General features: G+C 42.7%; 1 protein-coding gene across 1 annotated transcript in view; it reads left to right on the top strand.

Annotated features, from left to right (window-relative positions):
• Positions 1 to 5,982: 5,982 nt before the first annotated feature.
• Positions 5,983 to 27,728, top strand: part of cacng2a (calcium channel, voltage-dependent, gamma subunit 2a) — a 127,716-nt gene continuing 105,970 nt past the window's right edge. Inside the window, exon 1 of the mRNA XM_030735800.1 lies at positions 5,983 to 7,766. Coding sequence (XP_030591660.1) covers positions 7,541 to 7,766 — 226 coding nt within the window. The 5' untranslated portion in view covers positions 5,983 to 7,540. The remainder of the gene's footprint in view (positions 7,767 to 27,728) is intronic.

Raw genomic sequence — 27,728 nt, 5'->3', positions numbered from 1 at the left:
AAAGTTCTGGTCTACAGAGGTCTTGTGTCCCTACCTCAAGGGGGGCAGATCTGTTTTGGCATTGCACTATGGACCTACACAATATTAGCTTTTAATTCTGTTTTTGATCAGTGTATGCACTACTCTGGTGGTCGCCAACACAGGAGTTAGGTCCCTTCAAAGATGACTGAAACATTTTGGACCTTGAACAATAGCAGAATCCTTTTAACCCCCCACCAGACTGAATCCAGGCAGCATAAAAACACATCATGAGTAGATGGCAGTCTGTTCCAAAACATCTGCATTATCTGGAATTCGGCTCCCTTAGCCGGCCTTGGAGCCGGTAATCATATCTCCTGGATGATATGTCAACAGATGCTCTTCCCCCCTCCTGCTCTCTTCTGTGATTTGTGTGAACTGGGATCTGGTGAACCATGACCACTGATGAACGCCCATCATTATCAGCAAACTGTTTAGGTGGGGAGCTAGGTCCTGGCTCCATAATGCCCCTGACCCTGTTGTCTCTGTTGGCTCCCCGTACCCCACCCCCTGCCCCTACCCACCATGTTGCTATCCTAGGCTATTCTTGCCATGCTTTGAATGTGCTATTTGCTTTGCTGAGGTTTTTTGGAACCTGCTATGGTGCTCATAATGAACACAGTACGAGATGATTTTTTTTTTTAACCTAACTACCCTACTGTATTCCTTCTGTTTTCCTGCTTTAAAATGCCAGCACCCTTGATGGCAGCGGCCGCAGACACTTATCTCCCCTGTTTGTTTAGATTTTGTCTGTCCTCTTGGATGAGTGTTCTGGAATGCAATGTCATTGTATGTCTTGACGTATAATGACAATAAATTTTTCTGATCCTGATCTAATAATAAACTCCATTCTTAATAAGTATTTCCAGTTCACTCAGTAGTATTGAAAATGAAGTATTGAAATGCTGCACTTCTTTGTGTACTTCATTAGACACACTGCTGCGTCGGTTCATGCATCTGAGGGACTTCCCGGGAAAATGTGGCTGCCTGTTTTTCATCTCTTCAGTATCATCTAAAGCAGCTTCTGCACAGAGATGAAACATCCATATTCTGCTATTAGCCATTCCCATTTTCTGCATTCACCCACGGGCTGAGCTTTGTTTTCATGCCGCGACCCCTGTTTCAGCTGTGATGATGAGAAAAATGTTACTCAGCTGCTCATCTAACCAGCAGCATCAGAGAGGGGAGAGGCAGAATGTGCATGCAGGTTGGACATCCTCTTGTGAAAAAATTCATCATCATGTTTCTCTCAGGCCTCAGGGCCACATGTCAAATATCAGATGAGCTCCGGTCGGACAAGATCAGACAAGTGTGTTTCTGCCGCTCTTACTTCAGCATTTCTGATCCACCCAGAAGCTCCATATTGAACCATGTATGAGACAGAAATTTGTATAATGAGTAAAATACTAAAGTCATAAAAAAAAAGGTTTCACTGGACTCTTTGCAGTCCTGTAAAAAACTAAATACACACCATGATTCAGTAGCTTGTAGAACCACCTTCAGCAGCATTAACTTGGAGCAGTTGTTTTCCTAATGACTTTATCAGTGTTGAGTTTTCTCTAAACACTGTGTATTATGGCCAGACATTCCCCCTTCAGTCTTTACTGTCTAAAGGTCATTGTTCCAGGGATCTTGTGGTTTGTTTGGATGCAGCTTTGCAAACCTGAGGCATGCTGCCATGTTCTATTTTTTTAGAGAGAAGAAGCTGTCTCCTGATAGCCTTTCCAAACAAGCCATGCTTGTTCAGTCTGGTTCTAATTTTTCTGTCATGAACTTTTACATTTAACATGCTAACTGAGCTCTGTAGAGTCTGAGATGAAGCTCTTGAGTTTTTTGCAGTTTCTCTGAGCACTGCACGGTCTGACCTAAGGGTAAATTTGCTGGGGTGTCCACTCCTGGGATGATTGTGGCATTGTGTTAACACACACCTGAATCCTCCAGACCAGCAAACTGCTAAAACTCCTGCTTTTATAGAGGAGGTCACGCTTGATCATGATCAGTTAATCAAATGCACCCAGCTGCTCCTTGCCATCTTAATTCCTATGAAAACAGTAAGGGTGTACTTAGTCCCGTGAAAGTTTTTTTTTCTGAAGAAAATAGTGCAAGGCTGGAAATCCAGCATTTAAAGATGATTTACTTAAGTAAATGTATAATTAAAATTAGCAGAAGAAAATGCACTTAAAATAAGGTCTGAGTTGTTACTTCTGAAAGACCACTTAAATCCATAGTCATCTATAATATTTATAAAGATAATTTGTCAATGTGTCAAAAGGTAAGCATTTACAATTTGTTCCGTTCAGAACAGCCATCCAGAGAAGAAACAGACAAGACATAGGGGAGATGGGTGTCCGCAGCCGCTGCCGTTTTTCACTGGCACCGCCACTACAATCAGTCCCCAGAAAAAGGAAACAAACACACATCATGGGGTAGTTAGGTTAAAAAAAAGTCATCTAGTACGGTGCTCAAGATGAGCACCATACCAGGGTCCAAAAAAAACCACCAGCAAAGCATATTAGCACATTTAAAGCCAGGATAGCAATATGGTGGGGAAGGAGGGGGGGCAGGAGGGGATGCAGACGGAGACGAGAGGGTAGGGGCATTGTGGAGCCAGATGCCAGCTCCTAGCCAAAACAGTTCGCTGATAGTGATGGAAGTTCGTCAGCGGCCATGGTACACCAGATCCAGCTTCACAAATCACAGAGAGGGCTGAGGGGAAGAGTGACCATCACACATTGTCCTGGAGAGATATGATTACCAGCCCAAGGCCGGCTAGGGAGCCGAATTCCTGATAATGCAGATGTTGTTTTGGAACATGCTGCTTGTTTTTTTTTCAAACAGGCTTCAGTCTCAGTGGAGAACCCATTCAGTAATCCAATATTCCAAATTCATTTGTTACCGTCCTCACCGTGCAGAACCGAACCTTATCTCCAGATCTAACCCCTCTCGCCTGCGTGCACATTCTCAGCTGGACTACCCATCCGCTTTACGGCTCAGGTCCAACAGGCTTTGCGTCTGAGTTTGTACGGCTCTGCACAGCCCATCCACCTGGGTCTGCAGCCTCGGCTGATGTCAAACTGCTGCCCAGATTTTCTTAATTTCCCGGTAAATCAGGTATCCTCCGAGCCCAAACAGAAGAGATACCGCTACCAAATAGCCGAATATGTAGACGTCTTCAACGTCCTCGATCTCCAGAGCTGAGAGGCACACAGGTCTCCACGAACTCCAAGAATCGATGACATATCCAACTGGGTCTGTTCCACTCGGACACGCAGGCTCCCCTTTCCCCGATCTCATAGTGGAGAAAATTCAATCAATGGTGTTTGCCAGTTTGCCAGATCCATGTTGCTCTTAATCGTATTCTTATTCGGACAGTGTGTAAGAGACGCTCTCACAGCAAGCAGCAAGCAGGAGAGATAGGGAGGGCAGGGAGAGAGATAGAATGTGACCGTCTCCGTCAGAGAGCAGGAGCGAAGGACACAATGCTGATGCCAGCATTGTGGCCTTTACACCTACTATTCCACAACCCCCATCAAGGGAGGCTGGAGTGAGGACCAAAGGTGAGATGGAAAAACAAAATGTGAGGTTTATGTCCAGATCCAAACAAAAAACAGGAACACAGAAACTATGTGGTGGACACAAGTGAAAGCAGTAGAAGTCTTCCAATTCAAGGGCCTGACACAGGCCATCATCCCTTCCTCCTTGATAGCAAAACAAGATGATCACAGCAGAAATGTTCCACAATCTCCACCTTCAAATGGTGTTGATTGTGTTTCCCTAATCCACACAGGTACAGGGATCTCCAAGGTAGAAAGGCTGGAGTGAATCTATGCAGTTACTTTGCACCATCAAACTGTTCATTCTGCAGGGCAGTAAACTGCAGGATGTCTCCTGCACTTTTCCCTGCAGACAGACCTTGAGCTCTCATTTGCCCTCTCTGCCAGGATTTGGGTCACTGTTCACTTTCATTAAATAATTATCCTTGACAGGCAAGGAGGGCTTGCAAATTTAGGCCTTGGAACCATGCTCACACTGGTCCCATGTGGACTCTTTATGCCAATCTGACAGTAACTCAGCAAGCTGCAAATCCAGCCTTAATCGTGAGCTTGTTAGAGCGTCCCTAGAGCATTGGGTCCAGGAGGGCCTTCAGGAAACTGTGTTCTGGGGTAAAATAAGATTTTAAAAAACAGAGGCCATCTTTAGGGTGGTCAGACTTTGAATGTTCGTTTCTATCTTTAGTAACTGAATCTGATTAGAGGGAATGTCTGGATGAAGAAGCAGCCATAGGTCAACAAATTAGATAGCACAGTGACTATTTGAAAGGGGGTGGATTTTTTATTTTTTTTTCAACAATGCATGAATTCAAGGGTTTGGTTTTGTGTTTGTCATTATAGGAGGACAGTTTTTTACTATCAGGTGTATGATTTTAGGACCAAGGCCGAAGTGAAATGTAATTTTTTGTAGGCTATGGTGTTTTTTCAAAGATATATACAACTCCTACTGGAAAACATCCCTCGAAAAATACATTTATGCTTACAAATTGGTAACACTATGCATAAAGTTGCTCTAGTTAGCAATATTCAGCATGTTGGTGCTTTATTTGGGAAAATACAAGCCTTTATTTGTATGTTTGATGACAGCTAAAATAAGGACAACTATTTATGATTAACTATTTATGATTTCAGAAATGGAGGTAGAGTAAAAGTATATTTCTGTCCCTACGGGTAATTATATGTGGCTTGTCAAGGGCCAAAAGGGTATATAAGTGTTCCCAAGCATTAAAAGGTGTTTAAAAGATTTGCACAGATTCTGACTGGGGTCATATATGACTCCATCTGGACACTTGAAGGTTAAGTAAATCTGCCTGAGGAGTTTATTTACTTTTACTTTAAGTAACACTTTGGCGCTTTAACATGCAGTGGGGTATGTTGAAGGTGAGGTTAGTACCTTCACCTCACCGTTCTGAGGAAATAATTTCACGGGGCCTCAGAGGATGGCTGTCTTTGGATACAGAGGTTTTATTAGCTGTAACAAAGACGCTAGAACAGCAGGGGACGACAAACTCCACAAAGGTAAAGCGGAGCTGGAAGGAGCTGTTCTTTCAGCACCACAGCCTCTCTCAAAAACACACACAAATCTCTGTGTTAATGCTGCACATGAATTACACAGGAGTCCGTCATTTGAAAAAGAATATATATATATATATATATATATATATAAAATCATTGCTGGGTTCAGAGCTTCAAATCCTCAGTGACCAAAATCAGCCTCGTGCGTTAATCAGAGTCAGTCCAGCCTCATTCATCCTCGCTGCTAATTATCATTAATGAAAAATCATGTAATCAGAGCAGGAATATCTGCCTTTAAAGCCGTGGACTGTAGCCGGAAAAATCGCTGTTTTTTCCGGCGCTGACAAGAGCGAGCAAAAGAAAACGCAAGAAAAGTGACTCTTAGTGAAGAGAAGAGCAACAATTGGATCGGGCGATAATAATAAGCCATAAATGCGTAAATCTCAGCATGTGTGCACAAATGCAACCCACCATTTAAGAAGACAGAGAGTGAGAAAGGGAGAGAAGCCACCAGCGCAACACCCCTTCCTTCCGTCCCCTCCACCACTCACAGAAACGGAATTTTAAAAAATCTTTAATATCTTTCCAACAACTAGCTTCCATTGCTGCAGCGCTGAGCGCGCGCACACACGCACGCACGCACACACCAACACCGTGGGCCTTTAAAGCGTCGCCGGAGCAGAAGAAGGAGGAAAGTGACCCTCCGAATCAAGACCGGCTTATTTACACTGACTCAGCATTCACTCAGCGTTGGAGGGAAAAGGGGGAGAACGGCTGGAGTGGATGTACTGAATGTATAGCGCCGTTCACACTGACATCGTGACAACACCAGTGCTGTCTGTGGATCTATGCAAGCCGCTCTCCAGATTGTGTAATATCACCCCCACACACACCCCCACCCCCTTCCTGCAAAGCGGCCGAACCTGCACCCGAGAGCGCAGGAGAGAAAGTAGCAGCAGCAGAAGAAGAAGAGAAGGAGGTGAGAGCAGGGGGATCGCAGCCTTCATCAGAATTTATTTTCTTATTATTACATGGCGCAAGGGCTATACAAACGGGACCGTCCTGGGCGTGATACTGCCACGGTGAATTTGGATATCCAAGCAGCAGCAGCAACACCATACTCCTCCATCCACCGAAGAAGCATCCTCAGTTGCGGCGGCGCCCATACCGACTCCTCATCCTCCTCCTGCCGGCTCCATGTCGAGTGATGGTCGGCTTGCCTTGCTGGATGCTCCCCGCTCTCTCCGAATCGTCGACGACCGAACCTCTTCTCACCGCAGACCCCCATTTTCGGCGGAAACCTCCCCAGAGCTATAGGGCTACATATGGAAACTGGGGATCAAAATTTTAGGAAAAAGGAAAATCTAAGCGGTTAATTTCTTCTTTTTGTTTGTTTGTTTGTTTGCTTGTTTGTTTGCTAGGTTTTCTTCGGTTTCTCTCTGTTTTGCTTGGTTTTGCGCCTGCTAATGAATTAATTTAGTCGTTAAACCTTGATTTCCTCATTCCACCGTTGATTTGTGAGAAGCCAGATTTGCTTTTAACCTCACAACAGGCTGTTACAAAACACCCAGGGAATTGCTTTTATTTCCTCTCGACAGGACTTGACTCGGTCCATTTGTTTACTCTTTGCTGTCACCACTAATATGATAGATTTGCCTGCTGTCCTCCGTTTCCTTCCCCAGTTTATTATCGCCTTGCTTCCGCCTCTTTTGACTAATAAAAGACACTAGAATAATACTATTAATAACAATAAGTCTTTAGAATAGCTATATTTCTGAATTATTACTAGTAAACGCAATGTTATAGCTTTTGACTAAAGTAACTCACTGTAACAGACGTATTGAACTATAGTAGTTTAAACCTGCCATTACTCCAACACCGCCCCCCCCGCCCAGTCGTCCCTTTGCTCCATTTGAGCTCATGTAAATTCAGCTTTGTGTTTATAGCTGTAATCTCTACAAGTCAACAAACAGGTTGTTTGTTTCTGACAGGCTTGTACAGAATAAGCCTCACTTTTGTTTTTAGGCTCATCTCAGCTACTCTAGGCTTTAATTAACCCCTCATAGATCTGTGTTATTAGTCACATTTGACGCTGTTCTTGCTGCAAGTGGCTCTACTGTTGGGCTCCATCTGCAGCTCCAGGCCTGCTGAGGTGCTGTCATCCTCTGCATACCTAATTTTTCCCATCTTTTTGGGTGTGAAAGTAAAAACAAACAGAGAGGAGAGACTTCATTGTCTCTTCCTCTTCCCCCCTACAGAAACCCTCTCACCAGCCTCAGTTTTTCTCTTGTTTTGGTCCTCACCCAAACGCAACCATAAGGTTCCTACCGCATCCTCCGCCTCCTTCTTCCCTCTCCTTCCGCTCGAGTATATCCCGTTTTTTCGGTTTGATTTGGTCCCGCAAATTTTCAAATATTTACTTCCTATACATCAAGAGGAAAGGGGGTCCCCCTTTCATGGAATGCGGAAACATGGGTCTGTTCGACCGCGGAGTCCAGATGCTGCTGACCACGGTGGGCGCCTTCGCGGCCTTCAGCCTCATGACCATCGCGGTCGGCACGGACTATTGGCTGTACTCCCGCGGCGTCTGCAGGACCAAGTCCATGAGCGAGAACGAGACCAGCAAAAAGAACGAGGAGGTGATGACCCACTCGGGCCTGTGGAGGACGTGTTGCTTGGAAGGTAAGAGGAAAGTCGGTTCTTCTGATGTTCTCGAGTCCAAAATTAACTTTCCCCGCGTGTTCATTTGCATGCGTTGGAAGCTGGCAGCCTGACAGGCCTCAGCACTACCTCGACACAAGTTTACTGTTGGAGGTGAACCTCTTCTGTGGCACTTTTATTTTCCAGTGCTGCTTGATTCAAAATAAATTCACTGCAGAAGTTTTACTACAAAGGCCAAAAGAGTTCTTGTTATACTAAATATCTATTACTTGCCTTCTTGGTGCTTCAATGAAACAATCTGATAGGAGGTCACATGTTGAAATGCAATATGTGGCCTGGCTGCTGCTTATAAGCTTGTAGGTGTTCAGCTCCTGCATTCAGGTAGAATCAGATTTCTACCTTCTCCTGAGGTTGTATTAGTTCTGTTGTGTTTTAAAACTAAACAAAAAGCCACTTTTTGAAATGAAATGACACATGCAGCTTGTGACAGCTTTGCACAAGACACACACTGCAACTTCCAGCAGGGTGAAGCAGGTTTCTGTGAAATAAACCCAAAGGGCTACAAGGTTGTGCAGCTAATCCACAAGGAGAACAATCCCAATTCTGTTTCTATTTTTTCTCCTAATTTGTGGATAGTTTTCATCTTTTTAATGAAAAAAAATCAAAAATCATATTATGTTTGAAATGACATGCATCTTGCCAAGGTGTCAGCAGAGAGATGACTCTCATGGATAACAAGGCCCAGAAAAGTTAGATGTAGATCACAAAAAAAAAAAAAAAAATGGCCACATTAATGCTGACTGAAAGCTTGTTAAGTTAAATCTGAGCAGTTTCAAGCTTTGAAAGAAGCTCTCATAATTTTTGCCTAATGTTTGTTTTATTGAATAGGTGAGCTTCTTCTTGCCTGTAATGAAACAATTTGACGGAAAATTCACCTAAAAAAAAAAGTGGAAAAAAAACCCTCCCAGAAAACACATATAAAAACCATAAAAACTAAAATGTTGCACTTCAGTGGTTAATCTTGGTGTTTAGTTCCTGTAGCAGGCTGAATCAGGTTCCGGTTGCATAAAAGTCACCCACACCAGTCTGGAACTGTTTATTCAGTCCGACTTTAGAATTTAAATAATAAATGAATAACACCTTCGCCCGCTGTAGGTGGAGATGAACCTTCATCATATATTACCCTGATATATTGGCATGCCAACACACTGGTCTAACCCTAATTACGGTAAGATGCAGGGGATCTGTACCTTTAAAGAGGATGTGACACCAGGGCAGCACGTTGGACAGAGTGTGAGGCCCCAAAAGTCACGTCCGTCAGCAGGCCTGACCTGCCTGACAACCCTGATGATGGCAGAGCTGCCTGTCATGTGACCTTTGACCTGCCTGTGCCCGGTACTTTCTGAGATGTCAAACTGCCTCATATCCTGAGTGCAGGTTTTCCAGACAACCTCGAGTGTCTGTCCTGTCAGACTTCAGCAGCGTGTTTCCTGTCATGCCCCGGTGGAAGCAGTGGGTGCTGACTTGGAGTGAGGTGCTGTAACCTTGTGAGAGCACAAAGCATTACAAATCTGCTCATCTTCTTAGATGTGAGCTCCTGAAAGGCTGCAGTGTCTTACTTGATGCTCCTCTGGCCCCTGTGATAAGCAGCATCTTCTGTTCAAAGTTTAATAAGGAGAAAATTTAAAGCCACTATAATCAATATCTTTATAATAACTATGATAAAACGACAGTGTGAAGGAGGTCACTCGAGGAGTAAGGATGAATTACTGACCACATCTACAGCTTTGCTCAGCTTTACAGAGGTTTAAAGGTAGTTTAAGGCCATTCTATAGATGTTGAGCCCACTCGCTGTCCTCATGGCATTGTTCTCAGTAGCATTTGCACTATCTGGTCAGCACCAAGCAGCAGGATGTAAGAGACTAAATGGAAGCCAAAGAGGTGGAGGAGACCAACAACAGAGCACAAAACAAATGCGGAAATTGGAAATTTAATTAGCTAGATAGAAACACAACTCTAAAGAATTTGCACATTGCTGTGTAACAACTGGATGCAACAATAAGCATCTGTTTGCTAACATCAGGGTAAGCTGTTTGCTAACATCCAAAGAAAAAAGAAACACTTTGAATGTTTGCACACAAAAATAACTTTTGGATCATATATAAAAAATATGTGTTTTTGCTTTAAAATTGTTAATCATTGTCATGTTTAAAATTCCCCCAGGCTGTAAACATGTTTTTCTTTTACTGCTGTGGCCTTTTTAACATCTCTGTCATTGGAGATCGATTCACTTTTGGGGCCAGCCTCAAGTGACCACTTGACTTTTTTTGTTTTTTGCACTTATGATTTGTCTTCATTTTTGGTTTTGGATTATGCTGTGTTAATTAAAAAAAAAAAAAAAAAAAAAAACATCTACTGGTTGTAGTAATTATGACATGAGCAAAGGAGGAAGTCAAAGCCACAAAGTCATTGCATGGAGGAGGTTGGGGAGTATGGATGTGGCAACAAATAGATTTGAGTCAAACATGGTTGAATGTTTCCTGTTTTTAAAAAATGATTGTAAATGTTTCTGTGATTGTCATAGCTTCATTTCTATGTCAAAGTACTTATTTTAAACCAAAACAATATTTCCCTAATATTAAAGGTTTCTGGTACCTTAACCTAACCAAACCTTAACATTCCACTGTGTGCTTGTAGGTGGTAGCATAGGGTAAGAGACAAGCAGTCTGTACGTGGCAGTCAATTAATTAAGTAGCTGACAGAAAATGAATTTCAGTTTAAGCTGTTTAACATTTGCTCATTGAAGCTGGTGATTTGCTGCTTTTTTATAATAAATAACAATAATCTGAATATCTTTGGGCATTTAGCTATTTTTTCACTTTGTTGAAACCTAAAGTAACATGTATTTTATGCTTTTTCTGACATTTTTAAACAAAACTGAAAATATTCTGGAGTTTTATTGGTACAGTAATAAAAAAAATAATCAATTTGCACGTGTGCATAGGCATAGGCAGTTGCTCGATTTCTGGTGCAAAAAGTGAAGTATTTCACTCTGAAGATGAAAACTGAAGTAAAGTACAAGTACTTTAAAGCTATGTAAGACTATATGAGTTACTTTGCTGTTTGTGTGAATGTGATTCAGTACATGTGCCCACAAAAACAGCTTTATTTGGAGTGCAGACCTTCTTCTGATCACAGCATTTACACCTCAGCTCCTTCTGCAAAACTGCTCAAGAAAGCTCCAGTCTCACCAACATGACTCGAGATGTGAGGGAAAAGAGTTCAGTCAACCTTCCACTGAACGCTGATTCAATGATTACATTAGTGGACATAGGATCACAGTTACAACTGGAGTGTAATTGTGACGGTGACTGGCCTTTGTCCCTGCCAGACCATTATTTATTTGGCAAACAGAACAGCACAGTGTCAAGATGAGAGCAAAAAACATCACACTTTAGACTCACTGTGTGTGTGTGTGTGTGTGTGTGTGTGTGTGTGTGTGTGTGTGTGTGTGTGTGTGTGTGTGTGTGTGTGTGTGTGTGTGTGTGTGTGTGTGTGTGTGTGTGTTTCTTTTGTATTAGCACAATGCGCCTCTTCCTTTGAATCCAGGATCAAAATAACAGGAAATAAACCCAGATTTGTCATTTGTAATTCATGAATGATCCCTGGCCCAGAAGAGGCAGGCGAGTGGAAAAAGGGGGCCGCTGCATTTACTCAGTGGGGTCAGATTCATTTAAATTCTAATTCAAATTACTTCCTGCTCAGGAAATTTTGTCTTAAAAAGAGAGTACATTTAATTATAGGTAGTTTGAGCAATTTTAAACCAAAAATTGTGGGGGGAAATTGAAAAATAGGAAAGTACAGAGTGGATGCAGCTGGAGAGAGGCAGCAATAAGCAGCAAACCCTGCCTTGTTTCAGCACAAAGCGAGTCAGGAGGAGAGATATCAAGTTTAACATTTCAGATGTTAATTAGGCTTCAATTTGTAGCTCTGCTCTATTAATTCAAAGTGCCAAGATGGATAGCGTTCATGGTTCTCTGGCTCCTCTTAAGTGACCTAGTGATCAGGCAGCGGCTGAGGCTGCAAATAGTTGAAGTGGTCACTCCATCCTCCTCGCAGCAGTGAATGCAGACTGTGTGTTTGGCAGCTCAGTATCCCACACATTCTGCTCACAGAGTGGATGCAGGTAGGCGATGGTTTGTGTTTGTATAACAGCTACTGATGAGGAGAAACTAGGAATACCCACACTGGGTGCACTTCAACCTCTGCTCCACTTGCTGCTTGTCAAGGGAAACACAAAAAATCTTTCTCCTGTGAATCTACAGAAAACCTATCATTTATTTTCTCTCTGTATAAAACCATGCAAGGATGCTTTAGAGATTTATGCTGGACAAAAAGGACAATATCTATTATTGATTTAGCAAATCTGCACTTTTCATTTCTAAAGCTGAACCAATCAATCGATCAAGAGTGGTTTCTAAATTCATATAAACTCTGATTGCTTCAGATTTGAAGATTTGCTGCTCTTCTTTCTCAGAAATTCTTTTTTAACTGTTGTTTGAACATAAAAAATGGACAATATGTCACCACTTTTTCTCATGAAACTAAAGTGAACCTGAAATAAGGCAGAAATGGATGCTGCCTTCTTGCACTGGTGATGCCATTGTCCATTTGCATGCTCCTTGGATGTTCCCATAATCCTCTAGTTGGGAAGTCATTGTTCTGACTTTGATGTGTTCCTGAGCATTTTAAGGAATGTGGAAACGTGGACAACAGTTATAACATGATACCATACCATATGTAAATTTCCACCATTAATCAAAAGTTTTTCTGCCTGTGCAGTGAAAAATACAGCAAGTTATGCAGTACAATTTCACATGACTTTTTGTGAATTTTGGGGGAAATAATCTTTTTATTTGGGGCAGCACCATGGTGTGGTGGTTAGCATTGTTTTCTCACAGTTACAAGGTATGGTTTCAAATCCACTTTGGCACGGGCCTTTCTGTGTGGAGTTTGCATGTTCTCTTCATATCTGTGTGGGTTTTCTCCAGGTACTCCGGTTTCTCCCACAGTCCAAAGACATGCAGATACTGGGGTTAGGTTAATTGGTGATTCTAAATTGCCCATCGGTGTGAATGGCTGTCTGTTCTAGGCTGTGACCTGTACAGGGTGTACCCTGCCACTAGTCCTATAACAGCTGGGATAGGTTCTTTAAACACTTTAGTTTTATTGTAGGGTATTATTTTAGCTCAGGTTTCTGCTTAGGTTCACAGTGTTTTTGGTTTCCTCTTAAGATGGTTTTCTGTTCCCATGTTAGTTTTGAATTCTTGGTTTTTATTTAGCTTCATTTATTCTCTTGAGTTGACTTTTTTAGTGTTCAGTTTTTCCCAAACTGTTCGTCGCTCAGTTCCGTTTCTGTTCTCTGGTGTTCCTTTGAGTCTATCTTTATGTTGAGCGTAAGTTTTGTTGTCTCTGTGTCTTATATTTTGGTATTTTTGGCTTCCTGCTCAACTGTCTTGTTTTGGTTTTTACTTCCTGTCTGTCTGATTATACCAATTACTTTTACTTGTGTCTGGTTCTCTTCCTTTTTCCATTCCAGCTAGTCATCATTGTATATGTTGTCCTCCTCGGTTTTGTCCCTTCATTTTCTTTGTTACCTCACCGTTCCCAGCATCAGATTCCTTTTGGAATTACTCACATTTGGATTCTGTTTTTGTACTGGATTTGTGACTGTCAGCTTAAATAAAGATTGCTTTTGGTTTTTTATGCATTTGGGTTCATTTTTTATCTGACTCTTAGCCATATAAACTTCAGGAGGTGGAGGCAAAGTCTCAAAACCAGATCTACACCACATAATCACTACCTCAGCAGCACAGGTTGGCAGCATCGATTTCAGCAATATTTTGGCTTCACTTCTGTTGAACAATGATTATTTATATACAGTCTGTTTTCAGACATCCAAATTAAAATCATCACATTAGGAGCCTGACAAGATGCATTTTCATGCTTTTGTCATATTTTGGATCTCATGTGAATTGAGATATAAATAGATTGTTAATTAGCTGCTGCTCTGTAATTTGTAATCAATTCCAAATATTTTATTAACATATCAAACTGGAGTTAATAAAACTACTTATAACATGCATAAAACAATTGGAAAATTATCATTTTAAAAACAGATCAAAAATGCTAATTATTTAGCTGCAGATTCTGTGCTTTTGCAACAACATGCACAGAATACATCTTTTTACGTACAATGGAACGTAAAACTATAATCAGCAAAATTCCTAATGGATATGACTAAAGGACAAACGGGACAGTTTGGGATGTATCACTCTATTAAACGCTCTCAGGGGATGGACCACCTGTCCTCAGATTCTTGAGATTTGATTGGTTCCAGCGATATCAGATGATTTGTTGTTGGACCCCCTGAGGAGACAATTTTAACTGGAACGATGTCATAATCAGCCAGCACATTACAGCACAGTTACCAGTTATGTCATCACATGGATAACACAAGCTGCAGTGATGAGTAATAATTGATTAGTTGTTTGAACCTCTCTCTTTTTTAAAGAAAGCAAACCATCACTTTTTCCAGTCGGAGGATTTTTTTTTTTTTCTGTGTTATATTTTTGTAAATCGAGTCTGTTCATGCTTTGGGATGATTCTAGGATGAAATAATCCTAGGTACAGGACTATCATTATGATTTTATGTTTCTAAGACTAAACAGTAGCTTTAATAGCTTTAGAAGATTGTGAAGGACAGTTTGAGATGTATAACAGAGAAACAGCAGATTAATTGAACAATATCCTGATTTTTTTTCTATTTTTACATTTTGTTCATTAGAACTCTAGAAACCTTTCAGCATTAGCATGAAAAGAATTATTAGTTATAGCACTTGATCACTTATATGAAGCCATATTGGTGTGGCACAGTTCGTGGAGCTTCCCTGCAGAAAATTAGATTTTTATTTGTTCTGTGTCCATCTCCCTCCACCGTATCAGTTTTGCAAACTCGTTTAGGTTACGCTGGGGCTTGATTTGGCTTTTAGCTGTTTTACTTTATTCTGACACAGTTGTAATTCTTATTGGTCCTCTGCTGTTCAGCTTTGAACCAGCATTAAAAGTTCACACACACAAATCTGGCTGCAGACAGTGTGGGTACAGAGAGAGATTCAGCTGGTGAAGCATGAACGGTGCAGAGTAAACGTGTGTTGCGGATGAATTGGTCCCTGGAGGCCGCCACTCCTCCGTCCTATCCAGCACATCTGTAAAAAAAAAAAAAACTAGTACAGCCCCCAGTACAGCCTATGCTTAACCTACATCATCAGGGAGCCATAAATGTGTTACACAAAAAACATTTTCGTGCCAATTTATCAACCGTATGTTGGGATCAAGTAGTATCCTGTGGGGATAAAAGCCATTGCAGAAGTGTAAAAAAAAAAAAAAAAAAAAAAACTGCACTTGAGGCTGACTCCAAAAGTGAGTCATCCCCAGACTCTCATGTTAAAATCTCCAGCTTTACAGCAGAAATAAGCGTGTGTTCAAAAACAGCTTTGACCTTTATGGATAGTTTGCCCTTCATAACAGCTGTATGGGGTAATTTCTTCAAATAGCCTATAGCTGTCTGCTATGCTTCACCTCCACTCATCTAGCCTTAACTGGGTTGGTTTTAATGCAGTTGTCTGACGAGTACTTTGCCTTGCTGTGTGGGACATCCAGTTTTTGTGAGTGAAATTCTATAATTTTATTAATTTGTCACTTAGCAAAATTAGCAGGTCAGTCTGTGGATTCAGCATGCTAACAAAGCTTTCTAGAGATAACAGTTAATTTGGGACTGCACCCTAATCTAATCTAAAAATTATCACATCTGACTCTAGAACAGCAACACAGCAAATCCATAAAGTTAAAGTGGAATTCTTGAAAATGTTATCAAACCAGTGGGTGACATTCTTTACAGCTAGTCTATCGAGGAGGGATCAACAAGCTGATCTCCACCAAATGATATTAAAATGAATCCAGTGATCATTAGAATGGGTGCAGGTTAGGATGGCCATGACTCGGGTGGTAGAGAAACTTGTCCTCTAATCATAGGGTTTATGGATTTATCCCCTACAGGTGTCAAAGGGCTCTCCAGCAAGGCACTGAGCCCCAAATTGGTCCCTAAATATCTGTGATGCCAGGTGTGTGTGCATGTGTGCAGATACTACACTGTAGATCTGATGCTATACACATGGAGACCACTGAACCTTTTTTGTTTATTTTTTAAGTCCTTATTTATGTTCTGTATGTAACCACTAAACAAACTTCTTTCTTCTCTTTTGCTGTTAAGAGAGACAGTTCAAATTTATTTTAGTGACTCAGGATATTGAAATCCACTGGAATCATAATTTAAAGTTTTATACTCAGTTTTGAGTCTTTCCTTTAGCTGTGTTCTTCTACTTTGCTTAACTGAGAGCATTTAGAAAAATAGCCACACAGCTCCTGTTCATCACCTCAGATCACAGTTCACACTTCTTGAGTGTGCATTGTGATGAGTTTATGTATTTGCATGTAGGAGTATCTGTGTACTGCACATTCATGCATTTGAAAACACATGTGGGAGTCATTTGTATGCATATTGTGCATGTTTGAATGGTTATGTTTGTGCTCTCTGCATAGCAGTGAGGAGGATGAGATAAAAGAAGATAGCAGAGCAGAGTGGCAGAGAAGAGCAGGATTAGTCTCATAGTCCAATCAGATAAGGATTACCCAGCTGGAGCATGCCCACCCATGCAAATGCTCCAGCCCTAAAGTGGCATTACACTGTATTATGACACCGATCCACTGTACATACAGCTGCATTTGCCGGATTACAATTACAAGTCGAGGGCAGCCTAGATGGAAGTGAATATGGCCACTTGTTGGAGTAAAAACTGAGCCCTGTCTCCTCCGACAGTATCACTGCTCTGAGCTGCCTCCCCCTTCATCTGATAACACACTGTGTAAAGTGACTGAGCTCTATTGCACTGCACTGTCACTGCTCTGCAGCCGGCAATGGATGGGCTTCATTTTGCCCTCACTGGAGCTCTGCTGAGACTGTATACAGTCAGTGACGAACATGGCCATTTTATTGGTCTTCACCTTGCCCTCTCTATTGCCCACTAAGGCAAAATTACAAACCAGACATTATCAGGTTAAGCCCAAGCTGCAGACAGTCTAAGAACAGTGCAGGACTCTGGCCTTTGGCTGTGATACTGTTAAGGTTGTCATTTGTTAAAATTGTTACAGCTTCAACCGGCAGACTCAGATATGAGTGTAGAGTTTGATTACATGTCAGGTTGATGCCATTAGACAAATGCAGTATGTCTTCCATTCATATTAAATGTGATTTCTTTGTATTTTGTTTCATGATTGGTTTAAGTCTGTAAATGGTAAATGGTAAATGGACTGGTTCTTATATAGCACTTTTCTACTCAGTCTGAGCACTCAAAGTCTGTAGGTTTGTTCTTACAGTACTCCTGGGACCAATGACCAATTTATGTCAGAAATTCACAACAGTATATCAAGATCACAGAAAATGGGCCCAAAATGGACTCCAAATAAACAGCAAGTAACAAAACTACAACTACAGCCTCAGCTGAACCAGGACCAGGCTGCTGAGAACATTCAATGAAGAGGCTGCCTATTACTACTAAGAAGTCATTCTCCTACTATTGGACCCCTGAAAATATATCTGTTCATCAAAATTGAGTACTTAAGGCATTTTCTTTCTTTTTTTTGTTACCTAGAAACAATACCTTCATACCTTAAATGGGATTTGATATTCTACATTTTTGCCTCATTTAGTAAGAAAAAATAATTTCTCATTGGTGGATATTAATAAGTAAGTACTACTTTATGAGGTAGCACTCAGCAGGTATTTTAGCTGCCAAGTACTTTGTCACAATTAAATAAAGGAGCTGTGTAATCACCCACCTTACCTGTCCAGTAAGTCTCTGGAATAGCAGCACAAAAAACAGTTCTTCACCTGCTGCAGGTTCTGGCTACAGCAACCCACCAGCTTGCAACGTCAGAGTAGAATAAAGACTTCAGTCTACACCTGAAGTCCAAGAGGATGGATTTGAGGTTCAATTGACTGACTCTGTGGGGAGATGCTGAATGATACTGAGGGCTGCTACAACCCCATTGTGGCCAGTGAGCCAACCAGCAGGGAAACACAAGACAGGAAGAGAGGGGACTGGCTTCTTAGTAGTGACAGAACTTTCAAAATATGACCAAAGGTAGTAAATCACTTATGGATAGCTTCATTCTCTTGGACAAATGAAAGAAAATTGCAAATATATAATGCTAAAATGAGCCATTAAGTATATTTTGGCAGCAAGTAAAGTCTAGCTTTGGGAAACACTGTCTCCTCCTCACTCCACAGCCGAGCCAATCTTCTTCTGCACTGGCTCCACTCACAAGTTCTCCTGCTTCATGAAGCTGGACACTGCATCTTTCCATGTTTAGTTAATCAAGAGAAGAAAACCCATAAACATAACCATGTATATAGTATTTAGATGGTTTAACATTTGTGGGAAAGCTTCATTGCATTTACAGTACTGAAAATATTCAGTTTTATGTATAATTTACTATAATTTATACTGTATATATAATGATATGTTCATTTAAAATAAACAGAATTTTACAGGCTAGCAACAATAAGTAATATGCTGTACACATTAGCTATCGTGAAATAAAAAAAGTGATGTGATAAGTGCTTTTAATTGTTATAATTGTTTAAAAGTAAGATGTAAATTAAGAGCTATGAATAAAATGTGGCATGATTGATATTGAATGCTACATTTTTTGACACCTTGTTTAACTTTAAAAACTAATTTCTAAAAAAAAAAAAAATATATAAATATAAATCACAAAGTTTGAAAAGGTATTAGCAGTGAAAAAGGCTAGATCCAAATGCGTCATCAGTTTTAGTGTTAGACATGTCGATCATCGTATATCTCTTCTCATTCTCAGACAGATGTCTTCTAATAAAAACATTTATCTTGAATTATAGCAACCTTGAGAGAACCACAAAGGTTTAAAGCACACAGTAGACATCATTATGATTTACTCCTTGTATATTAATAGTCATGGCTCTTTGTGAAGCAGCATTCAGCTATCCTGATGAAGTCTGTGAGATTAGATATGGACATCAGAGGAGTGTGATGGCACGGTAATTGGTTTAGTGTATGATTAATGCCTCAGATGGCTTTGATCGATGGGAGAGGAGCTGTAAACTTCAGTGGCACTTTCCCATAAATGCTGTCATTTGCATGGAGATTGCCCCCCTTCCCCCACCCAGTCCAGCAAGTAAGAGCCTCAGTTATAAATTAGAAAAAAATAAACCACAAAGCATTAAAGAGGAGAAACATCACAGTTATTATCTGGTCTGACTCCCACACCACCTCATCATCACAGCCAGAAGGGCTGCATGTGCATTTGTGTGTTTGTGCAACTCCAGCCTTGATTTCCACGTGTTATTTTTAGCTGCAGTTGGTCCTGTTGGGTGGGGTCTATCTTTATCCTACATGACCAGAGAACAAATCGATATGAAACATACCCTGGGCCAATCTTTGTGTAAGCAAACAGTGTGGCACCACAACTCAGCAGAGCATGAGAGACAGTGACCACCAGCTGCCTGCTCCTAATGCTACATATTTCCATGACAATGGCAAAGGAAATATGCATTTGAAACAAATGCAGAAGCCACTACAAATTATATATCTATAAGATATCCTATAGCTTTAATTGTGTACTGCCAGACTTGAATTATTATTAGCACTTTATGTAAAGATGCAAAAAGAAGAACTAATTATAACCTGTAACATGTTTAATATGGATGCCATGGTGTTTGGCAGTTATTGTGCTGTTCTGAGCCACTGTTTTGATTCTAAAATGATTTTTAAGCTTGACAATGGCAGTGACGATGATGAAGGTGGATGATTAATAATGCAGCTTGAAAATTCTCTGTGAACATTTAAGTAAAAAGCAGGCAGCATTTCAAACTCAAAAGTCAAAATTCAAATTTCTGGGAATTTCTTGAAGAGTTGGATGAGAAAATTGATGCCACACTCATGTTAGTGCAGCTTGCTTTCACTCCTGCAACATTAAATACTAATATTTTGTCAGAAGTTGCTGGCGTCACTGAGAAACACAAAATGTGAGCTCTGCGTCAGCGCTGTGATGCACCGGCTGCAGCAGTAGTGAGACAGATAGGGTGTTACTTCCAGTCACATATGGATACTTCTTCAGAGCTCCTGCTGTTTGAACTCAGCAGGTACCACTAAACACCATTTTTTAATATGATCAAATTTTTTTTAACATTTCTCATGATTAAGGCTGCTTCCAGACATCTTGGTTCACAAACACGACACAAAGTTAAAATTTAAGCAGGCTGTGTTGCTCTTTCCAACATGACCATTAGCTCTTGGTGCTCAGTATTGCACCATTAGGATATTAACATCAAAGGACTCCCTGTGCAAGCTTTATTTTTTTTTTTGCAAGGGTTGGTATGAAAAATATGGCACCACAGCCATTCGTCAATTAACTTGGCAACAAGGCTGTAAACACTGGGAAACTGTTAATGTCCAAAGGTAGGAAAATCGCTCTAAAAGCAGATTGAAGCCTCCCAACTACCCTGTTGTTTCTCCACAAAAGGTGAAAGGTAAAAGAAAGAGGTATGTAAGTGCAACAGATTCATTATTTTTTCAATGTTTTTGCTAAGTTAACATAACTGTCAGTTGGCTCCAAGTACTGATTTGTAGTAGATATCAGAGTTTTTTCATCTGTGAAAATTATTTGTGCATGTTGTTTGGTTGCAGCTTTGTGGGATTTAATTCATAAACTTCAACCAACCTGTTAATTTGGATATTTTACGAGATGACATGCCAAGAATCCCAAATTTAATGATTTGTTGTGTTTTGATGTCATAAACTGAATGATTGGGTTTCAGCGATTATAAAGACATAAGAAGACAAAATTAATATGGGTAAAAAGATCATTTTCATTTTCTTACCAAACAGAAACTCTGTGGAGTGTTTGGATATCGGGCATCCAGCAAAGACTCCTCAGCCATCATCTTTTATTTGCTGTTAGCTGCTGTTTATTAAAGACATGTTATCCCTTGAAAACGTAAATTTTTAATTTTAAAGTGGCTCAAATAACCACTCGATTTTCAGTGGGATTGCACTCTGATTACGTAGAATTGATCCTCTTACAATGAAAGTGTAATTACCAGCAGGCCAATCTCTAACTCCATCGCAGCAGAGCTGCTCTCTGTTCCACCTCACCGGCCATATCCTTAAGCTGTGGAAACATCCCAAAGAGACCCTGTAGTAACTGATAATTAACTGCAGATACAATCCATTTATTTAAAGGAGGTGCGATTCACTCTTTTTCTTTTCTTCAATAGCACAGAGAAAGCAGTCTGCCTTTTGATTAATTGGTGGTGTCTGTGGTGCAGTTCATTTGCAATCTATTATGGTGTATTTGCTTTGTGTCAGAACACAGTCCAAACACACTGCATCATCTCAGAGTTGGGTGAAGGTACGAGACAGAGTTGGTGTGTTTGGAGGCTTTACCCCAGCTCAGTGTGGCAGTGGCTGTTGATATTGATATTGATACTAATGTAATAGTAATAATAATGACAATGATTGTGTAGCATGATGGCGGTAAAGATTCTACTTTACCCACATTTGTACTCTCAGAGCTAAAGTTTAAAGGGTCAGTTTGTACAAATCACAAACACTCAAACACTGATGTTTGGCCACTTCTCTACATGTACATACAATGCTGTGTGTGTGTGTGTGTGTGTGTGTGTGTGTGTGTGTGTGTGTGTGTGTGTGTGTGTGTGTGTGTGTGTGTGTGTGTGTGTGTGTGTGTGTGTGTGTGTGTGTTGTAACATTCCGTCACCGAAGCACCAGACAGAGGTTTTGCTACTAACACTGTTTATTCAGGTCGGACACAACAGAACAGCTCTCACAGGGTACAGCCAACTCGCTCTAACTGCTGATAAAAACCCCTCCCTCCCGAGAGCGACCCCCCAACATCTCCTTCCGGTTCAACCCCAAAACAACCTAACTTAAAGAAAACAGTAACTGTGAAACGCACTTAGAAATAATGTCCATTACTGATCATTACACTGCCCCCCCCCAAAAAAAGTTCCTCATCCTCGAGGGAAAAACAGTCTCTGAGGCGGGGAGGCAGTTGACATTGCCTCCTTGGCTCTTTGGAAGAAGGGGAGCATGAACTACAGGAAATTGAGGGGAAGAACAAGGGGAAGGGGTGGGAGACATGTCCAGCTGGGAGTCCAGCTGAGCTGGAATGTGGGGGATTTGCACGCATCCCTCAGAGAAAGGGGAAGGAGAACGACCTTTATAAGGGGCCATCCTGTCTCTGTGCAGGACCACTTTCCTGCCTCTAGGTGGCAACTGTACTCTATAAACCACTTCCCCAACTCGTTCCCGGACACTGCAGGGTCCAACCCAGTTGCTGTCCAGTTTAGGACACCGTCCTTTTTTTTCCTCTTCGGGCTGTAGACCCACACCAGCTCTCCAGCACGGAAGTGCCTCCCTTTAGTAGTCAGGTCGTGGTTTCTCTTTTGCTGCAGTCCTGCCTTTGCCAGCAGGTCCCGAGCATAGGAATGTGCCGTCTCCAGTCAGTCCTGCAGCTTTCTGGCATAGCTTTGACCCAGTGGTGCATCTGGAGCATCAGGAGGTCTCCCAAAAGCCAGTTCAGCAGGGGTCCTTAGTTCTCTCCCTAACGTGAGCAGGGCAGGCATACACTGGGTGAAGTCCTGGACTGCTGACCTGTAGGCCATGAGGATGAGTGGGAGGTAAGTGTCCCAGTCACGCTGGTGTTCTGACGTGATGATGGCTAACTGCTGGGCCAGTGTCCTATTAAACCTTTCCACCAGGCCATCACTCTGGGGCTGGAGTGGCGTGGTGTGGGTCTTCTGAATTCCAAGGCGTTTGCACATGGCAGCAAACACCCTGGACTCAAAGTTCCGGACTTGGTCACTGTGAAGGACCCCTACCACATAGCGGTTTCCCCTATCAGTCCGGGAAAATGGCCACATGATATCCACAGCCACTCGCTCCATCGGTGCTCCTGCTGGTTGCTGTTGAAGTTGAGCACGGGACTGGTCCAGCGAACCTTTGTGGGTGGCACAGGAGTCACAGCTGCAACAGAAGCCCTCCACATCTCTACGCTGCTGGCCCCAATAGTAACCCTAGCGCAGGCGGCGAAGGGTCTTTGACACACCAAAGTGGCCAGAGCCTCTACTCCGATGGCAGGCTTCCAGCACTGCTGGCCTTAGCGACTTGGGCACCACAACTTGCCACCTTTCCTCACCTGTGGCAGGATCTTTCTAGCCACACTGCAGCACTCCCTTGTCCAACCTTAAAGCATTGAACTTGGCCCACAGCCCTTTGGTGGTGATAGAGAGCCCGGTAACCTCATCCCAGTTAGGTCGCTGCTTGTTCTTAAGCCATTGTAGTACTGGCAGCAGGGTCAATGTCTTGCTCCTGCTGGGCCCTCCATTCTGCCGTGTCCACCACTAGGAGTGCCCTGCAGGAGAGCTGTGTGGGATTATCTGTTGCTGTGAGTTCCCTCTCCTTCTCTTCCCGCTTCTCACAATAACAGCAGCCTGTTGCAGCACATGGGCGGCGGGATTGTGCATCCGCATTGGAGTGGTGTGCCCCTGCTCTGTGCTCCACAGTGAAATTAAAGGCCTGGAGCTCCTCCAGCCAGCGAGCCACCTGCCCCTCTGGTTCTTTGAAAGACATAAGCCACTGGAGGGTGGCATGATCAGTCCTGATGATAAAAGGTGTGCCACACAGGTAGTACTTAAAGTGTCTCACCGCCATCACCACAGCCAGGAGCTCCCGCCGTGTGACACAATAGCGTCGCTCACTCTTAATCAGGACCCTGCTGAAATATGCCACCACCTTCTCACCTTCAGGTCCGACCTGCAACAGCATGGCTCCCAGTCCTGCGCTACTTGCATTCGTGTCCAGGACAAATGATAGGGCGGGGTCAGGTGAGGCAAGGATTGGAGACTCTGTCAGGGATCTGCACAGGGTGTAGAATGTCTGCTGATAGTCTTGGGTCCAGCTGAAGTCGTGATCCTTCTGCAGCAGGTGAAAGAGTGGTGCCGCTATGAAGGAGAAGCCTTTCACGGACCTCCTGTAATATGACGCCAGTCCCAGGAAGCTTTTTTAGTTGTAGCTGGTCTGCGGGAGTGGGCCAGTCCTTAATGGTCTGCACTTTTTCCTCCAAAGTGCTGATGCCCTCCCGACCCAACTTGTGACCAAGGAACTCCACCTCCTTCCTCGTGAAGTGGCACTTATCCGGGTGCAGCTTAAGGACTGCGGCCCTCACTCTCTCCATTACCTGTCTCAGGGTATCCACATCCCCAGCAGCTTTGTGGTCAGTGGCATGTGCCAGCACGGGGAGAAGATGACTGAAGGGCAGCCGTCTGGGTCATGCTGTGTGGTCCCCCCAGCCTCTCCAGCCGCTCAGCAGGTGCAGATGTTGCTCTGACCACTGGTGAATCCTCATTCCCCCCAGGAGATCCTGTCAACATCTCCCTCTCCAACGCCAACTCCAGAGCTGCACTGAGTGTGGTTGGACGAGCAAACTGCGTCTGAATACGGAGCTCTTTGGGACTGAGGGCCTGTAGGAACCGATCATGGGCGAGCTCTGTCTGCACTGCTAGGGGCATTTGTCATAGGCCCGCCTGCAGACGCACTCAGTGTCATGGGCCAGGATACGCAGCGGCTCTCCAGGCAGTCTCCGTCTGTTGTGAAACTCTGACCTCAGTAGCACAGGCTGGTTATACTGCCCAAACCATCTCTGAAGTGCCCCAACTAGAGCAGTATAATCTCCCCTCTCTTTTTCACTCAGCAGCAGCAGGCATACTGCTGCATCCTCACACAGGCACAGAGCTAATTGCAGTGCTTTATGTTCCTCAGACCAGCCAGCTGCAGCCGCTAATAGTTCAAACTGGGCAATAAACACTTCCCACGGGGTCTTACCGCTGAACTGGGGTGTCTTTATGTTTACCGTAGCCTGTAAGAGCATCTCTTACACACTGTCCAAATAAGAATAAGATTAAGAGCAACATGGATCTGGCAAACTGGGCCCTAAACACCACTGATCGATTTTCTCCACTATGAGATCGGGGAAACGGGAGCCTGCGTGTCCAAGTGGAACAGACCCCATTGGACACGTCATCGATTCTTGGGGCTCGTGGAGACCTGTGTGCCTCTCAGCGTGGAGGTCGAGGACGTGGAAGACGTCTACATAATTGGCTATTTGGTAGCGGTATCTCTTCTGTTTGGGCTCGGAGGATACCTGATTTACCGGGAAATTAAGAAAATCTGGGCAGCAGTTCGACATTTGCCGAATGGTGGATGGGCTATGCAGAGCCGTACAGACTCAGACTCAAAGCCTGTTGGACCTGAGCCATAAGCAGACGGGTAGTCCAGCTGAGAACGTGCTCACAGGCGAGAGGGGTTAGATCTGGAGATAAGGTTCGGTTCTGCAAGGCGAGGATGGTAACTAATGAATTTGGAATATTGGATTTACTGAATGGGTTCCCCAGTAAACCTGAAGGCTGTTTGAAAAAAAACCAAGCAGCCTGTTCCAAAACAACATCTGTATTATTAGGAATTCGGCTCCCTAGCCGGCCTTGGACTGGTAATCATATCTCTCCAGGACAATGTGTGATGGACGCTCTTCCCCTCAGCCCTCTCTGTGATTTGTGTGAGCTGGATCTGGTGTACCACTGCCGCTGAAGAACTTCCATCACTGTCAGCGAACTGTTTTGGCTAGGAGCTGGCATCTGGCTCCACAATGCCCCTACCCTCTCGTCTCCATCTGCATCCCCTCCTGCTCCTCCGTTACCCACCATATTGCTATCCTGGCTTTAAATGTGCAAATATGCTTTGCTAAGGTGGTTTTTTTTGGACCCTGGTATGGTGCTCATTTTGAGCACCGTACCAGATGACTTTTTTTTTTTTAACCTAACTACCCCATGATGTGTGTTTGTTTTCCTTTTCCGGGGACTGATTGTAGGGGCGGCGCCAGTGATAAACGGCAGCGGCTGTGGACACCCATCTCCCCTATGTTAGTCTTGTCTGTTTTTTCTTGGATGGTTGTTCCGAACCCAATTTCGTTATATTATGATGGAATGCCGTTATATAACTTGTTGTATAATGATCAATTTCGTTGTATGTATAATGACAATATATATATATATAATATATATGGGGTGGGACTTTAACGCGTTAATTTCGATTAATGAATTATGGGGAAAATAATGGATTAAAATTTAATGCATTTTAATCGCACCGTGGAACATTTCTCAGTGCACGAGTTCCAGGCATACAGATTATATCAACGCACGATGTCAAAAATTTAGGGGCCACATCCTGCGAAGGACCCGGCCCACGTAGACCTCGCAGCCCACGAAGACCGCAAAGGCCGAAAGTGAGCGGCTAGCCTTCATATCACCGTCACCTGCCCTCACCTCTGCGTAGCTCATAGCAACCGTGAGTGCGAAGCACAGCTGTGTAAAAGCAGCTGGTTAAACAGAGAACAAACTTTTTCTCCTTTTTGTGGTTTAATTTTAAGTCTTTAATTCAAAATAAGCTGTTAAAACAAGCATAAGATTTCAACATCAAGGAATACAGCTGAGCGAATGATTAATTTCCAACTATATTAAGTGAGACATTAATGTTGAATAAAACTATCCAGTTATGATGCTTAACTATCAGTAGTTTGCTTATCACAGGAGCACTTCCACCCTTCGTTGGTCTGTGTAGTAGACTGGTGGGAAAAATAAACAAAATTTTGAAGTTTAAGCTTATGTATATTGATTCATTCATCAACCAAACTTAAATTAATATTTATCATGTTAAATGCAATAAATGCTTCACAGTGTGGGAGGAAAAGCCAATATACTAACAAAATCCCAAAGAACTAAACAAATGTAGGGAGCCAGTAGGAGAAAACAAGGGATGACTCCCCAACAGGAGGATGATGAGACTGAGGGAAAACTCACAGACTGCGCGCGCACACACACACACACGCACACACACACACACACACACACACACACACACACACACACACACACACACACACACACACACACACACACAGGAAGAAGGGTAATAAGTCATAAGTGAACTTTTAACATGATTTTTCCAACTAAGAAACTAAATTACTGTAACTTACTCTTTCTCGCATTGCCACAATATAACATTTCCACTGGTGCTCCTGAAAGAGTAGCTGCTAGTATGCTGTGGTTAAAAGAAATTGTTGTATACATACAAAACAGAGCTGAAGAGAGTAGACAGAGATGTTCCCACCTCTGCAAAGCCCTCTTAACACCCTGTGGGAGACTTGCTGACACGTCTGCAACTATCATGGAAGCCAAAAGTCTCGGGCCTAGACTGAGGTGAGGGGAGGTCTGGGTCAGAGAAGGACAGTTGGAGGTAACACCAACGGGGCAGAGTATGACAGATGGAGGAGTGAACAAAGAGGGCAAGGAGGAAGTCAACAGACAACATGATGCAGTTTCAGAAGGTTGCACAGCCGCAGAGGGTGGAGATGAGCCAGTCCAGTTAGCCCAGTGTAGTATTCAAAGTATATTACAAGGCTTTACAGTGTATTCAGATATCAGATGTCTTTGGCACTTTACTGTGATTGATTTGTTTTCTGTGCAACAATGCAAAGAGACCCGACAGTTGTAATTTCACAGACAGTTGAGCCGATAGGATTTTTATTTTCTTTTTAAAATATATGCAGAGGCAGTAGCAGGTTGCTCATTCTTGCTCATGTTTAGTAGTCAGTGTTTAGGTCACTTCAGCTGTCAAACAAAAAAGAAATGTTACTTGTGATAGTCATAAACCTGCCCCAACTCTGTATTTTAGAAAAAGGACTTTTGAAAAA

The sequence above is a fragment of the Archocentrus centrarchus genome, chromosome 8, assembly GCF_007364275.1.
Source record: "Archocentrus centrarchus isolate MPI-CPG fArcCen1 chromosome 8, fArcCen1, whole genome shotgun sequence".
NCBI lineage: Eukaryota > Metazoa > Chordata > Actinopteri > Cichliformes > Cichlidae > Archocentrus > Archocentrus centrarchus.
The sequence above is the reverse complement of the archived record's forward strand: the minus strand, read 5'-3'. Positions and strand labels throughout refer to the sequence as shown.